The 16,180-nt window shown below is 37.2% G+C and overlaps 1 protein-coding gene across 1 annotated transcript in view; it reads left to right on the top strand.

The window, feature by feature from the left end:
* The window catches only part of ANO4 (anoctamin 4), a 231,393-nt gene that overhangs the window by 207,197 nt on the left and 8,016 nt on the right, over positions 1–16,180 (top strand). The window contains exons 24-26 of the mRNA XM_034987747.1: positions 1,760–1,879; positions 12,702–12,807; positions 14,222–14,417. Coding sequence (XP_034843638.1) covers positions 1,760–1,879; positions 12,702–12,807; positions 14,222–14,413 — 418 coding nt within the window. The 3' untranslated portion in view covers positions 14,414–14,417. The remainder of the gene's footprint in view (positions 1–1,759; positions 1,880–12,701; positions 12,808–14,221; positions 14,418–16,180) is intronic.

Raw genomic sequence — 16,180 nt, 5'->3', positions numbered from 1 at the left:
GCCACAGCTTTAATTTCAATAAAGCCACAGGGCTGCTTTGGGAGATGAGTGCGGGAGGGGTTGTGAATACTTCATTTCAATGTTGGGCCTGTTTTCTGCCAGTTTCCAGAGCACCTTTCCTTTCCCACTGTTTGGCTCCTGAGAAAACTCTGCTACATTCTATAGTTCACAAAAACTGGCTCCTTCTCTATGACAGCTAATAATCAAAGTACTAATTTGCTTTCATGTCATGTTCTAGGCAGTTCAAAGAGGAGGGAGACATTATTCCAAATTACCCTTCCAAGGAGTGGTAGGGGAGACCTGCTGCCAGTTGGATTAAGGCATATTACATACCCACTGACCATCTGTTTCCCCCATAAGTGACTTGACAAATGGGTCCTTCTGCTTGGTTCATTTTTTTAAGGCCATGATAAAAACCCTAGTGATTTGTCTTGATCAAGACAGCACACAGAACTCATGTTCTCTCAGAACTGCGTTTGTGTCCTCATTTTGGTTTGGTGTTCAGCAGCTTGGAATAATCATGCCAGACAAGTTAATGAAGAGAATTTGAAAGCTATGATTTATTCATTAAATCAATAATCATTTATTGACCTTCTGCAAGGTACAAGAAATTAATGAGAGCCACTCACATTTAATTAAGATCTTCCTATAGGCTAGGCACTCTCACTCACTTTACATGTATCATTTCATTTAATCCCCACAATGACTCTATGAGGTAGGCACTTTTGTTGCTTAAAGAAGTTACATAATTTGTAAAATTTGCATGGCTAGAAAGCAGAAGAGCTACAATTTGACCCTCAAACCCAAGTTTTTAGTATTTTAATACACGGACTCCTAGTACAGAATAGAAGCTATGTCCTCAAGAAGCTTATTAGCCCTGGGGTATGGAGGCAATAGTTTTATTCTTGGTCCATGCTTAAGACCTTGATAGAATCTCTGATGCTTTAGTTTTCCTCAAATAAAATCAATTGAATTTGATATTTAATGGATTCCTACACTACACAAGACATAAAAAATACTTATGACACCTGTTCTGCTCCAAAAACAACTACAGTCTAAAGAAGACCTTCATCTATGCAGGCAACTCTAGCACAAGCTGTATGGTAATGTACCTAATGTATTAGGTACAGCAGCACCATACAGAAGAGGGAATGAGTTTTTTTCTGGGGGGATTAGGACATCTTCCCAGAAGGGGTGCCATTTCAGTTGGTCATTGAAAAATGAGCACTATTTCTACTTAGAAGGAAATGAATAGGGCATCCCAATAGAAAAGACAACCTGAACAGAGGCATGAGAGCATATGGTATATGCAAGGAATATAGTCTAGCATGACTATAGCAAGGGATGTGAGTTTGGAGGAAGGTCATAGTAACACCAGTCACATTCAGGGCATTATGAGAGAGTATAGATATTCGTTAACAAAGGAATATGTGTGTGCATGTGTGTTTACATCATCAAGGAAAGAAACAGTGATTTGCCTACTAATCATGCAATGCTGTCTCTCCCCTATTTCACTGAAGTATTGATTGGGGTAGTGATGTTCTGTATGATGGTTCTGAACAAGAAGAACTAGAATAAAAGAATGACTTGTTTCTGATTCCACATACCCAGGGTTTTTCAGTATATCCTAACTTGAGTGCTTATGACAAGGCAGAGCCAGCTAAAGGCATTTACAAGTGCAAGAGCTTCTAGGAAGTAAAACCTTTAGTGAACTGGATGCAGAGGTGATCAGAGATCTAGTTATAGAATTCTTTTTCAGGTGCATGGTTGGCTATGTAAATGCCAGCTTATCTGTGTTTCAAATTTCTGACTTTGAGAACCGATCTGAGCCTGAGTCTGATGGCAGTGAGTTCTCGGGGACTCCTCTCAAGTACTGCAGGTGAGTATGGCACTCTTAGCCAAACCTGGGCTGGCTCTGCCATGGGGAAGTTTTGCTCAGACAGCCCTTTCTGACTGAGTGGTTTTAAAGCAGTGGTTCTCAACCTTGATCATGCATTAAAATCCACTGGAGAATTTTAAAATCTCCTCTTGACCAAGCTATGACCTAGAAAATTAAAACAGAATCTCTGGGGTGGGACCCAGACATCCGGATCCAGGGAGCCAAATAAGAGTAACCCAAAGAGAATTACACCAAGACATTATAATCAGAAGTTATAGGAATATTAAAAGCAGCAAGAGAAAAACAACTTGTTACGTACAAGGGAAACCCCTCCCACACACGTAAAACTACAGATTTCTCAGTAGAAAACTTATAGGCCAGAAGGAAGTGGCATGATTTATTCAAAGTGCTGAAAGGAAAAAAACAAAACAAAACTGCCAACCAAGAATATTCTGCCCAACAACAGTGTCCTTCAAAATTGAAGGGAAGATGAAGAGTATTCCAGACAAGCAAAAGCTAAAGGAGTTCATCACTACTTGACCAGCCTAACAAGAAATGTTAAAGGGACTTCTTTAAGTTGAAATAAAGGGGCACTAATTAGTAACAAGAAAACAGAATGAAAGTATAAATTTCACTGGTAAATATATAGAAAAGAAGTGGAAATGATCACTTAAAGTTAGTATGAGCTTAAAAGACAAAAGTAGTAAAAATCATTATAACCACAATAATTAGTTAAGGGATACACAAAATTTGGAAATTATGACATAAAAACTAAATGTTGGAGGGAAAGTAAAAGTATAGAGCTTGAGAGTGTGATCAAAAATAATTATCAACTTAGACAGTTGTTATATGTAAGCCTTCTAATAACTACAAAGCAAAAAACCTATAGTAGATATATGAAAGAGAAAGGAATCTAAGCCCCCCACTGAAGAAAGCCATCAAATCATAAAAGGAGAGATCAAGAAATGAATTGAGAGGAACTCCAAAACAGCCAGAAAGTAATTAACAAATGGTGGTAAGTACATACCTATCAGTAACAACTTTAAATGTAAATAAAATAAATTCTTCAATCAAAAGACAGAGTAGCTGAAGGGATAAAAAGACAAAACTGATCTATTTGCTACCTAGGAGACTCAATTCTGATGTAAGAACATAAATAGACTGAAAATAAAGTGATTGAAAAAGATATTCCATGCAAATAAAAACCTAAGGAAAGCTGGGAAAACTATATTTAAAAATCTATATTTAAAGCAGGCAATAGATTTTTTTTTTAAAAAAATGTAATAAACAAAGAAGATCATTATATAATGATAAAGGGGTCAGTCAATCCAACAACTTTCCCAACATACCCAACATGGGCACCTGGTATATAAAACAAATATTAATAGACTTAAGGGAGAAATAGATAGCAAGACATTTACAGTAGAGAACTTTAATACCCCACTTACATCAACGGATAAATCATCCTGACAGAAAAATAACATTGGCCTATACAGCATGTTATAGATATATACAAAACATTCCATCCAAAAGCAACAGAATACATAATTCTCAAGTGCACATGAAACATTCTCCAGAATACAAATCAAAACCACAATGAGATACCACCTCACACCAGTCAGAACGGCTAAAATTAACAAGTCAGGAAACAACAAATGTTGGTGAGGATGAGGAGAAAGGGGAATCATCCTACACTATTTGCAGGAATGCAAGCTGGTGCAGCCACTCTGGAAAACAGTGTGGAAGTTCCTCAGAAAGTTAAAAATATGGCTACCCTAAGGTCCAGCAATTGCACCACTAGGTATTTACCTAAAGGATACAAACATAGTAATCTGAAGGGGGACCTGCACCCCAATGTTTATAGCAGCAATGTCCACAATAGCCAAACTATGGAAAGAGCCCAGATGTCCATGGACAGATGAATGGATAAAGATGTGGTGTATATATATACAATGCAGTGTTACTCAGCCATCAAAAAAATGAAATCTTACCATTTGCAACAATGTGGATGGAACTAGAGGATATTATGTTAAGCAAAATAATTCAACCAGAGGAAGACAATTATATGATCTCATGCATATGTGGAATTTAAGAAACAAAAGAGAGGATCATATGGGAAGGGGTGGGGAATAAGATGAAATAGGGAGACAAACCATGAGACTCTTAACTCTGGGAAACAAACTGAGGGTTGCTGGAGGGTAGGTGGGTTGGAGGGTTGGGGTAACTGGGTGATGGGCATTAAGGAGGGCACTTGATGTAATGAGCACTGGGTGTTATATGCAACTGATTAATCACTAAACTCTACCTCTGAAACTAAAATACACTATATGTTAACTAAATTGGATTTAAATTAAAAAAAAAAATCTCCAGGATAGATCATGTTCTGCCACAAAACAAGTCTTAATAAATTTAAGAAGATTGAAATCACGGGGCGTGCGGGTGGCTCAGTCATTTAAGCGTCTGCCTTTGGCTCAGGTCATGATCTTCAGGTCCTGGGATCGAGCCCCACATCCGGCTTCCTGCTCAGCAGGGAGTCTGCTTCTCTCTCTCTCTCTCTCTTTCTCTCCCTCTGCCCCTCCCCACTGCTTATTCTCTCTCTCTCTCTCTCTCTCTCTCAAATAAATAAATCTTAAAAGATTGAAATCACATGAAGCATCTTTTCTGACCCCAATGGTATGAGAAATTACAAAAATAAAACTGGAAAAATGCACATATATGTGGAGATTAAACATGCTACTGAACATCCAGTGGGTCAAAGGAGAAATAAGACCTAGCTTGAGACATTCGGAAATAGAAATACAATGTACCAAAACGTATGGGATAAAGCAAAAGCAATCCTAAGAGGGAAGTTCATAGTAATAAATGCCTACCTCAAGAAACAAAAATCTCAACCTAACTTTATACCTCAAAGAAGAAAACAAAATGAAAAAGAACAAATGAAGTTAGTAGAAGGAAAAAAGTAACAAAGATCAGAGCAGAAATAAGAGTAAAAACAAATAGAAAAGATCAACGAAACTAGGAGGTGGTTCTTCTTTGAAAAGATAAATAAATTACAAACCCTTAGCTAGACTCTCCAAGAAAAAAAGATTGGAATGAATGAGAAATGAAAGAGGATACATTATAACTGACACCACAGAAGAACAAAGGATAAAAAACTAGTGAACAATTATATAGCAAAAACTTGACAACCTAGGGGGTGCCTGCGTGGCTCAGTTGGTTAAGCATCTGCCTTCGGCTCAGGTCATGATCTCAGGGTCCTGGGATTGAGCCCCACATCGGGCTGCCTGCTCAGTGGGGAGCCTACTTCTCCCTCTGCCTGCTGTTCTCTCTCTGTCTCTGACAAATAAAGTCTTAAAAAAGAAAAAGAAAAAAACTTGACAACCTAGAAGAAATGGATAAATTCCTTGAAACATACAAATTACCAAGACCAAATCAGGAAGAAACAGGAAATCAGAACACAGCAATTACTAGTAAAGAGATTGAATCCGTAATCAAAAACCTCCCAACAGGGGCTCCTGGGTGGCTCATCCGTTTAAGCATCTGACTCAGGATTTCAGCTCAGGGCATGATCTCAGAGATGGATCCCAAGTGGGCCTCCACACTGGGCATGGAACTTGCTTAAGATTTTCTGTCTCCCTCTGCGCCGCCTCCCAACTCTCTCTCCCTTTCTAAACAAACAAACAAACAAACAAAAACTCCCAACAAACAAAAGTCCAGGACCAGACAGCTTCACTGGTGAGTTCTACCACACATCCAAAGAATTGATGCCAATTCTTCTCAGAATCTTCCAAACAATAGAAGAGGAGTGAATACTTCCTAACTCATTTTACATTGCCCTAACTCTAAAACCAGACAAGGACACCACAAGAAAAGAAATTACAGGCTAACATCCTTGGTGGTGTTACTTAGGACAGCATGGATGAATCTTAGTAGCATGGTAGCAAAAGAAAAAAAAAAAAAACACCTCAGAAGAGTACATACAGTATAATATCCTTTTTATAAAGTTCAAAACCAAAACTAAACAGTATAATATTCAGACAAATGAATATTGATACAAACATTTGTTAATAATAAAAATGAAATTCAACATAAGGAAAGCAAGAGGATGAGAAGGAAGAGCACAGAGGGTAAGGTGTAAATTCTTGAATAATGTTTTAATTCTTATGTTACATGGTAGATATGAGAGTTCATCATATTAAGTATTAAATAAATATAAAGGTTAGAGAAAAGAACACAAATGGATCAATGAGGTTAGTTAAAAAAATTAAATATAATTAGGCCAATTCTGTGTACCTGAGGTTGAAAATAATGTTATATGGAAATGCCAAGGATGAGAATAGTCAAGATACTTTTGAAGAATAATAAAGTGGAGATTTACCTTACATTAGAATTAGTATAAAATTAAAATAGTCTAGTGGTGTCACTGGATCAAATAAATAGAAAATGGAATAGATTTGAGAATTTAAAAATTGCATATTAAAGATGTAATAAAAAATAACATATAATATGATTTAATTTACATAGAGTTCAAAGCAGACAAAACTAAGCACTGTTTTATTCAGGAGCACTTGTATAAGTAGTATAACAATAGAGAAAAGCAGAAAATTAAATAGTAATTAACTTTTGGGTATCTGGGATTGCCAGTGAGGCATTTCTAAGTTACTGACCATGTTCTAGGTCTTAACTTGGATGGTGGTTATGTGAAGTTCAGTATCATTCTTTTAAAAGTACACATACTTTTAGATCTTTAAAAATGGGAATGAATTAACTATACTTGGCACTGGGAAAAAATGTTTGCAAGCCAATAATCCATTTCCTGAGAAACAAAAGCAGCTTTAGAGAATGCACTAACTTAAGTGGGAACGTCCTGCCTTTCCTTCATGTAAAATTGAAGCCAAGAAACTACAAGTGTTACTTTCTGAAAATAACTCTGACTCACTTGAAAAAATTTCTCCAAACATTAGTGCCACTGGACCACTTAGTTTCTTTGAAGATAATAAGATGAGAGGAGTAAAATGTTGATTCAGTTAGCTTTGAAACTGGTCTTTCTGTCTCTTTCTATAGCAGGACCAGGGAAGTGTTTTCTTTGCACAAGTAAACATGTAGCCAGTCATTTGGCAAATAAATAGCACTGCATCAAAAACAGACACACAGGGCACAAATGACATCTGAGCACCTCTCAAACCTCTGCCTCATTTGAAAAGGCCAGTGGGATCAGGAGTAGGCTGGCACAGCAACTGAGAGCTCCACCTAAACATCTGCAAACTCAAAGAAGAAAAGAGAGTCCAAAATTATAGAGCCTGGTGACATGGAGAGACCCTAATTGTGTTACTAAGGAAAACTGATGTCCAGAGAAGCTTCATGAATTACCTAAGATCATAAAGTCAGGTAGACCCCAAATTTGGTTTCAGCGTGCTTTCCAGTGCATAGTTCTGGAGACAGCTGAGGGCAGTGAAGCAGATGACAGCCAATTAATTGCCTTAGGGTAGCAGTAAGGAGTTTTCTAGAGAGAAACTTGACTTTATGATACAATAGCTTAAGAGAGTAGGAAGGCCAGAAACCTGCTGCTTCTGAAAACTGAAACTTCTTAAAAATTTCATAGATTCTGAGAACAAGAATCAGAAGTGCCAATGTTAGACACATTGCATTCCTTTGTGCACAAATTAGCAGAACTCTGTGATAGACCCACAAATGGATGTATACTATACAGAGACTGAACAAATAGATGCATATTCTCAGCAACTGGATCTCTGTATATTAATTATCTGATATATTGTCAACTCACCATAGCTATGAATAGAAGTGCTTTCTAACTATTAAAAATGTAAAGAATGTTAATTTTTTATTATGTTAATCACCATACATTACATCATTAGTGTTTGATGTAGTATTCCATGATTCATTGTTTGTGTGTAACACCCAGGGCTCCATTCAGTATGTGCCCTATTTAACACCCATCACCAGACTGACCCATTCCCCCATACCCCTCCCCTCTAGAACCCTCAGTTTGTTTCTCAGAGTCCATAGTTTCTCATGGTTCGTCTCCCTCTCCGATATCCCCCCCTTCATTTTTCCCTTCCTCCTATCTTCTTTTTTTCTTTAACATGTATTATTTGTTTCAGAGGTACAGGTCTGTGATTTAACAGTCTTACACAATTCACAGCACTCACCATAGCACGCACCCTCCCCAATGTCTATCACCCAGCCACCCCATCCCTCCCACGCCCCACCACTCCAGCAACCCTGTTTGTTTCCTGAGATTAAGAATTCCTCATATCAGTGAGATGTGATACATGTCTTTCTCTGATTGATTTATTTCGCTCAGCATAATACCATCCAATTCCATCCATGTCATTGCAAATGGCAAGATTTCATTCCTTTTGATGGCTGCATAATATTCCATTATATATATACTACATCATCTTTACCCATTCATCTGTCAATGGACATCTTGGCTCTTTCCATAGTTTGGCTATTGTGGACATTGCTGCTATAAACATTGGGGTGCATGTACCCCTTCGGATCCCTACATTTGTATCTTTGGTGTAAATACCCAGTAGTGCAATTGCTGGGTCGTATGGTAGCTCTATTTTCAACTTAAGAATGTTAATTCTAAAAATATATAAAAATCATTAATTAAAATGTAAGATCACCACCTAAAAACAAGTGTTTTCATATTTGCATAATTCAGTAGTCCTCTCTTATCTGCAGGGGATCATTCCAAGACCCCAAATGGATGCCTGAAACTGTGGGTGGTACCAAACCCCATATATACTGTGTTTTTCCTATACGTACTTACATAATAAAGTTTAATTTATAAATTAGGCACAATAAGAGATTAGCAACAATATAACAATTATAACAATATACTGTAGGAAAAGTTATGTGCTATCTCTCAAAATATCTTCTAGTACTGTACTCACCCTTCTTTTGATGATGTAAGATGATAAAATGCCTACATGATGAAATGAAGCATGGCAAATGACATAGGCATTGTGACCTTGCATTAGGCTACTATTGACATTGTGACAACAGACAGAGGATCATCTGCCTCCTGACTGGTAGGGAGGGTGCGGTAACTGAAACCACATAAAGCCAAACAGCGAGATAGGGGTGGGGGGCAAACTACTAGTCATATATGTACAATTTGACAAATAGAGTCATGTTTGATAATCTGTTTCATCATTGGATCATAAAAAGTATTTCATCTTTCTAGTCTTCATACTTTTATTTAATGAATGCTTATGTTTGATATATAAATGAATTCATTTATTTGCTACAAATTTGTAGCAGAAATTTAAGAATGATACATCTATATTGTGTCTTTGGAAACAGTCAAGGGAAAACCATGATTTTCTACCCAGTGAATTTAGAAGGGATCTAGGGAGGGAGAGACTTACTAACATTCTTCAAATGAAAAGCTGAACAAGGTCTAAGAAGCTAAGAGATGGAGCAGTCACAATGAAGGCTAAAAGAGCAGAGCTGAGGCATAGTAGGAAAGGAGCAGTAGGTTCCAAAAGGAATTTTGTTTTAATGAATGCTGTCATGTAAAAAGTTTAAGGAGTTAATGAGGGTAACTCTTGAAACAATTTTTATAAATTGTTCTTTATAAATATACTTTGGTCTAATAATCATATGTATAATAAAAAGCATACTGCCATTTTTTTTCTAGAATGTTTACTCAGACTATATTTGAAGTATAGCTAAAGACAAACACAGGAATCACATTTATTATCTTAATTGCAGAAAACACAGTTCCTGATTCTTGACTAGTTGTGCTCTGCAAAAAGTAAAAGAAAGAATAGTTCATGTAAACTTTTAGTCCTAAATAAATTGGACCTTTGACAGGAACCATTTATGTAACCATATATTAGAATAAAAGTGTTCTAGACAGTTACCTAATCCTCATCATAATAAATAGAACCAACAGCTTGAAGGTAGCTCTATTTTCAACTTAAGAATGTTAATTCTAAAAATATATAAAAATCATTAATTAAAATGTAAGATCACCACCTAAAAACAAGTGTTTTCATAGCTTAATTCTTAATTTCAGTACCAGATATGCATCATAAATTTTACTGACAAAATAGATAATTATCATTAATACTTAAAGTATATAATGAATTAAGATGATAATTGTGATGATAATAGTGACAACTCATTCCTATAGTACTTGATACTTTTCAAAGATGCTCTGCTTAGGAGAAGAATTGACCTATAGGCCAATGGAATAGGATAGACAGCCCAGAAATAAACCCACACCTATATGGTCAATTAATCTATGAAAAAGGTAACACATACAGTTGAGAAAAGACAGTCTTTTTAACAGATGGTGTTGGGAAAACTGGACAGCTATATGCAAAAGAATGAAACTGGACCACTTTCTTATAACCATATACAAAAATAAAGACCTAAATGTGAGACCTGAAACCATAATACTCCTAGAAGAAAACATGGGCAATATAATCTCTTGGACATCAGCCTCAGCAAAATATTTATGGGTAGGTGTTCTCAAGCAAGGGAAACAAAAGCAAAAATAAACTATTGGGACTACATCAAAAGAAAAAACTTTTGCACAGCAAAGGAAATCATCAACAAAACAAAATGGCATCCTAGTAAATGAGAGTATATATTTGCAATTGATACATCTGATAAGGGGTTTATATCCAAAATATATAAAGAACTTAAATAACTCAACACCAAAAAAGAAAATATTAGGGGCGTCTGGGTGGCTCAGTTGTTAAGTGTCTGCCTTCAGCTCAGGTCATGATCCCAGGGTCCTGGGATCGAGCCCCTCATCGGGCTCCCCATTCGGTGAGAAGCCTGCTTCTCCCTCTGCCTGCCACTCCCCCTGCTTGTGTTCCTTCTCTTGCTGTGTCTCTCTCTGTCAAATAAGTAAATAAAGTCTTTAAAAAAAAAAAAAAGAAAATATCAGATTAAAAAATAGGCAGAGGATCTGAATAGACATCTTCCCAAAGAAGACATACAGATGGCCAACAGACACATAAAAAGGTGCTCAACATCACTAACCATCAGGGAAATACAACTCAAAACCACAAAGAGATATCACCTTACACCAGCCAGAATGGCTAGTATCAAAAAGACAAGAAATAAGTGTTGGTGAGGATGTGGAGAAAAGGGAATCCTTGTGCTCTATTAGTGGGAATGTAAATTGGTGTAACCACTGTGGAAGACATTATGGAAGTTACTCAAAAAATTAGAAATACCATATAATCCAACAATTCTACTACTGAGTATTTACCCAAAGAAAATGAGAACAAAAATTCAAAAAGATACATGCACCCTTATGTTTATTGAAGCATTATTTATAATAGCTAAGGTATGGAAGCAACCTCAGTGTTCATTGATAGATGAATGGATAAAGAAGAGGTAGTTTATATTCATACAATGAAATATTACGCAGCCATTAAAAAGAATGAGATCTTGACATGTGTGACAATATGGATGGACCTAGAGAGTATTATGCTATGTGAAATAAGTTAGAGAAAAACAAATACTATATAATTTCACTTATATGTGGACTCTAAAAAACAAATCAAATGAACAAAAAAACAGACTCTTAAACACAGAGAACAAAGTGGTGATTGTCAGAGGGGAGGTGGGTAGGGGGATAGGCTAAATAGACAATGGGAATTGCAGATCTCCAGTTTTAAAATAAGTCTCAGGATGAAAAGTACAGCATAAGGAATATAGTCAATATTGTAATAATGTTGTATGATGACAGATGGTGACTATACTTATTGTGATGAACACTAATGTATAGAATTGTCAAATCAATATGTTCTACACATGAAACTAATAGGACATTGTATGTCAAATACACATAATTAAAAAAAGATACTCGGCATAGGAGTTATCTTGTATCCTCATACACAAATTAGTGCTGACCTTGAGGTTAGGTACTATCTTACATGAGAGCCTGAATAATCATAACTTTTCCTCAGATAAGGGAATTTGGTATGTTTACACATAGAACTGGAAATTAGCATTTCCAGACCTTTCCTCATTTCTGGGGTTATTGAAAAGAATACTGGGCTCAAGACACATGAAAACTCTGTAATACTGAGAGTCATTTTTCAATTTGCCCACCTGTAGTAATAGTAATGATAATGGCAAAGATAAAATGGAGCCAAATGATTTTAGGTTCCTAGGACAGGTGCCTGGTTCCTAATAGGTATTTAACAAATATTTATGGAATTTGATGCTGACTCAAAAGTTATAGTGGGAACATATATTAGGAAGGACTCCTTAGTGGCAGAAATCCAGTATAAATGGACTTAAAAAGAAATTAATTGGTTCCGGTAACTGGGAGATTGGCAGGATGATACTAACACTATTAATGGCTGGATCTCAAGCCTCCAGCAGTGTCAGCAAGACAGTGCCTCTCTACTGGCTCTGTGTTCAGATGACTTCCTTTTCAAGCAATCTCTCTCTACACCGTCTGTGATGGCCAGCAGGAGCTCCAGGCTTTTACCTTCTGTGGACTTAGTTATAATTCAGTAAATGATCATTTTAGCAGAAGTCCTGGTGAGGGGTCTCACTGATCAGGTCTGACTCATCTTTTGAACTGGGGTCAGGGGAGGGGGTGGTGAACCCTGCCTAACTCACATGGACAATTCCCCAGAGAAGAGATATTCTTTTACCAGAAGAAGAAATGATGGACAAGTGACAAATGTCTAGGATAGAGAAACTTTTTAAACTATCTATCATGATGAGGACTACATAGTGGGAATGGATGAGATTTGGGAGTCAGGAAAATCATGGTTTGGAATGTAACATTCATTCTCCTGTATATTTATAGATACAGAGACTACCGTGACCCTCCTCATTCACTGGTGCCCTATGGTTACACACTGCAATTTTGGCACGTCCTAGCAGCTCGATTGGCTTTTATCATTGTGTTTGAGGTAAGTTCTCTTGACCAATTCCTTTGCCATAATTAAGTAACTAAGAATAATACATAAATGTAAGTGTGAGAACTTTCAATGTGACTATGTCCAGAAGTATTATAGTGATATTATACACCCTCTTTTTAAAATCTTTTTCTTCCCCTTGAGTTGTCCAATAAACAATTGAAACTCCATTGTTGAATGTTAATGGATAAGTCAGAAATCATCAGTCCTAATGTTCTAGGGCCATTGTTCTTCAACTTTAAGAAAATTGCAGTTTTCATCACTACTCCTAGAGACTCAGATACATCATGTCTGTAATTCGCTTTTCACAAGCCCTCCAAGATGATTCTTTCTGATATAGGTGTTCAAGGACTATAGTTTGGAAAACACTAAACTGACTATTGTACAAGTGGTAGCCTCTGGTTGTGTGTCATCATGACATTACTCATACTCAAGACACAAATAAGTGTTATCTTAGACTCAAAATTGACTTTTAATCTACCTATTACCTATATTCTTTTAGTCTTTAAGAAAATTGCTACTAGAAATCATTTGCATTTCTAGGACTGTACTTATAAATGGAAATTTCATCTCCTGTCACATATATTAAAGCCAGATTAATGCAAACCAGGACTGCTTCTTGGCTTGGACTAGACATTTCCTGTACCTCTTCCTCCATTGTTTTTTCCTTCATTCCAGGTAATCAAGAGAAGACAAGCTGTTCTTCCCTGGGAATTCACTTATTTAATACTTTAGAATAATGAGCACCTTTAAATTATCATCTGGTACTTTCCTGGTCATCATCATATAGACAAACAGAAATGACAGTGTTTCTAGAGTTTCAGCTGTTAATAAGTCAGGTAAAGAATTTGTGGCAGTTTACCAGAAAAAAAAAAATTTCTTCCTGAAATGATCACTTCCTTTAGGCCTCCTGATCATTCTTGCAATAAAAATTTGCAAAGCAAATTTAGCAATCTGCAAAGCATTTTGAAACATTTTCTTATAATTTTCACAATAATGCCCAGTTTATACATAAGCAAATTGAAGTTCAGAGTGACTTATTCCCAGGTAAGCAGACAGCTCTTTAGTAGTAAAAACTACAGAACCAGGATTTAACCCTGGGTTTCCTGACTCCATGGTATAGGTACTTCTGGCTCTCCTTTGCATTCTCTGACCACTCCTTCTCCACATTCTTTCCTGATTCCTTTTCTCATTCCCTGTGAAGTGTCATCAGACCAAGTTCAGTCCTCGCCTATCCCTGCGATTTATCCTCACATACCTTCCCTGGCCTCCTTCCACTTTCTAGACACTCAAGAGGCTCCATATCCCTGGAGTGAGAGGAGTTCTTGCACCAAGTTCCAGAGCTCTTTCCAGCTGAGGGTGGGCAATAGACCTAACTTGTTGTATTCATTCTCCTTTATGTTTTTAGCATCTCGTGTTTTGTATAAAGCACCTCATTTCATATCTGATCCCAGACCTCCCAAAAGATCTAAGGGATCGAATGAGAAGAGAGAAGTACTTGATTCAGGAGATGATGTATGAAGCAGAACTGGAGCGTCTCCAGAAGGAACGAAAGGAGAGGAAGAAAAATGGAAAAGCACACCACAATGAGTGGCCATGACCAGGTAGGTGAGAGGTGTGCTCATGGTCTAAAACCTCTCCTTGGGTTGAAGGGTGAGCTTTAAGTTCACTGAATCAAAGCTTGTCATTGTCCTACTGTTAGAAATCAAACTCCTTAGAAGCTTCCCAAACCAGCTTATTTCTTAATTGCACAATTGAACTTTATCTTCCCTTTGCACATAATTTCTGCAACTCTTCTCTACCTCCATGCCACTCTTGGCCTGGCAGTCAAGGTCTTTAGGAGTTGGTCTTGGTGTTCCCTGAAATAAACCTTCCTCTCTCCCTTCCAGTCTGGCAATTCTCTTTAAACAGAAAGAAGAATCATGTTGCCTTGGGGATATTAAAGTCACCTTTTTATCTCACCCAAGATTGCCTTCCCTTCATCACCCATTTATTGTTCCCTCCCAGGCTGGTGCATGTCACATCATACCCTCTAAGAAGTTTTCCCCAGACTCATCAGCCCACTGAGATTAATTTCTTATAAACTTCTCTGGTTATTTCATCAGTGCTACATGTATTGACATATATATGGATCTGTATCATTAATTTATGATTTTCAAATAGTTATCAGGCTTCCCCAGCACAATTTTAAGCATCTTCAGGAAAGTCTTTATGGATGGTAATTTTATTCTTCCAACTAGTTAGCATAGTGTTAAGTACATGGCACTCATTAAATGCAATTGTTAATAAAAGTTAGGTGGATTAAGTCTAAAAAGATTGTAGGAAAGTTTCATAATGTTCCCACATATCTTAGAAAGTTTTTCTGAAATCTCTCTGGCAGGTCTATTTGCTGTGTGTCCTTGAGCAAGTCACTTAACCTCTAGGCCTCCGTTGCTTCAGTGATAAAATAATTAGATGAGTTCTCCATTTTGGTGTTCTGTGAATCTAGCATTATAGCATTTCTTTTGCCTTCCTCACCCTTCATTTCTCTTTCTCCACTTAATTGAAGACTAACTTTGAAAACATTGTTCAAAATTTGGTCTCCAAAAGAAAAATGAGATACACAGGGGCAAAAAGTTATGTTTTTCATTTTTTGTACTGGTTAAGATGTAACAGATACCTGCAGAGATGTTTGTTAAGTTAGTGAATTAGTGTCACCCCATATCTGTGTTAAGAGTCCAGGAAGCTACCATGAGTTGGATATGAGGGTAGACTGGGAGGAAATCACCCAGACCCCAGACCCACAGGGATAATGGTGGTATATAGATATTGAATGATGCCCGACCCTCAATTCCAAAGTAGGCCTTGGTTTCACTAAAGGCAAGACATTTTTTGCAACATAATAATTTTGCCATTTCCCAGATCTGCCATTTGGCTCTGTGATTTGGGGGAAATTGCCTAATTTTTCTGAGCCTGCTTGTTTGGCAGAACTAATATGCAGCTCAAATAAGGCAAGACACATATGAAACAATAAAGTACTACTATAGAATACTCTAGGGGAGGGGGAGGAGCAAGATGGTGGAGGAGTAGGAGACCTAAATTTTGTCTGGTCCCAGGAATTCAGCTAGATAGGGATCAAACCATTCTGAACACCTACAGACTCAACAGGAGATCGAAGAAAAGAATAGCAGCAACTCTGAACAGAAAAGCGACCACTTTCTGGAAGGTAGGACGTGTAGAGAAGTGAATCCAAGGCGATATTCAGGAAGACAGACGGCGGGGGAGGGGGCCTCTGTCAGCTGTTACCAGCAAGTGATAGAGCAGCAGAGCACAAAATCGGAACTTTTAGAAGTCGACTCTGCTGAGGGATGTCACTCCAGTGGCTAAG

The sequence above is a fragment of the Mirounga leonina genome, unplaced genomic scaffold (genome assembly GCF_011800145.1).
Source record: "Mirounga leonina isolate KUSES-001 unplaced genomic scaffold, KU_Mleo_1.0 Mir_418, whole genome shotgun sequence".
Taxonomy (NCBI): Eukaryota; Metazoa; Chordata; class Mammalia; order Carnivora; family Phocidae; genus Mirounga; species Mirounga leonina.
This window is presented reverse-complemented; position numbering and strand designations above follow the sequence as displayed.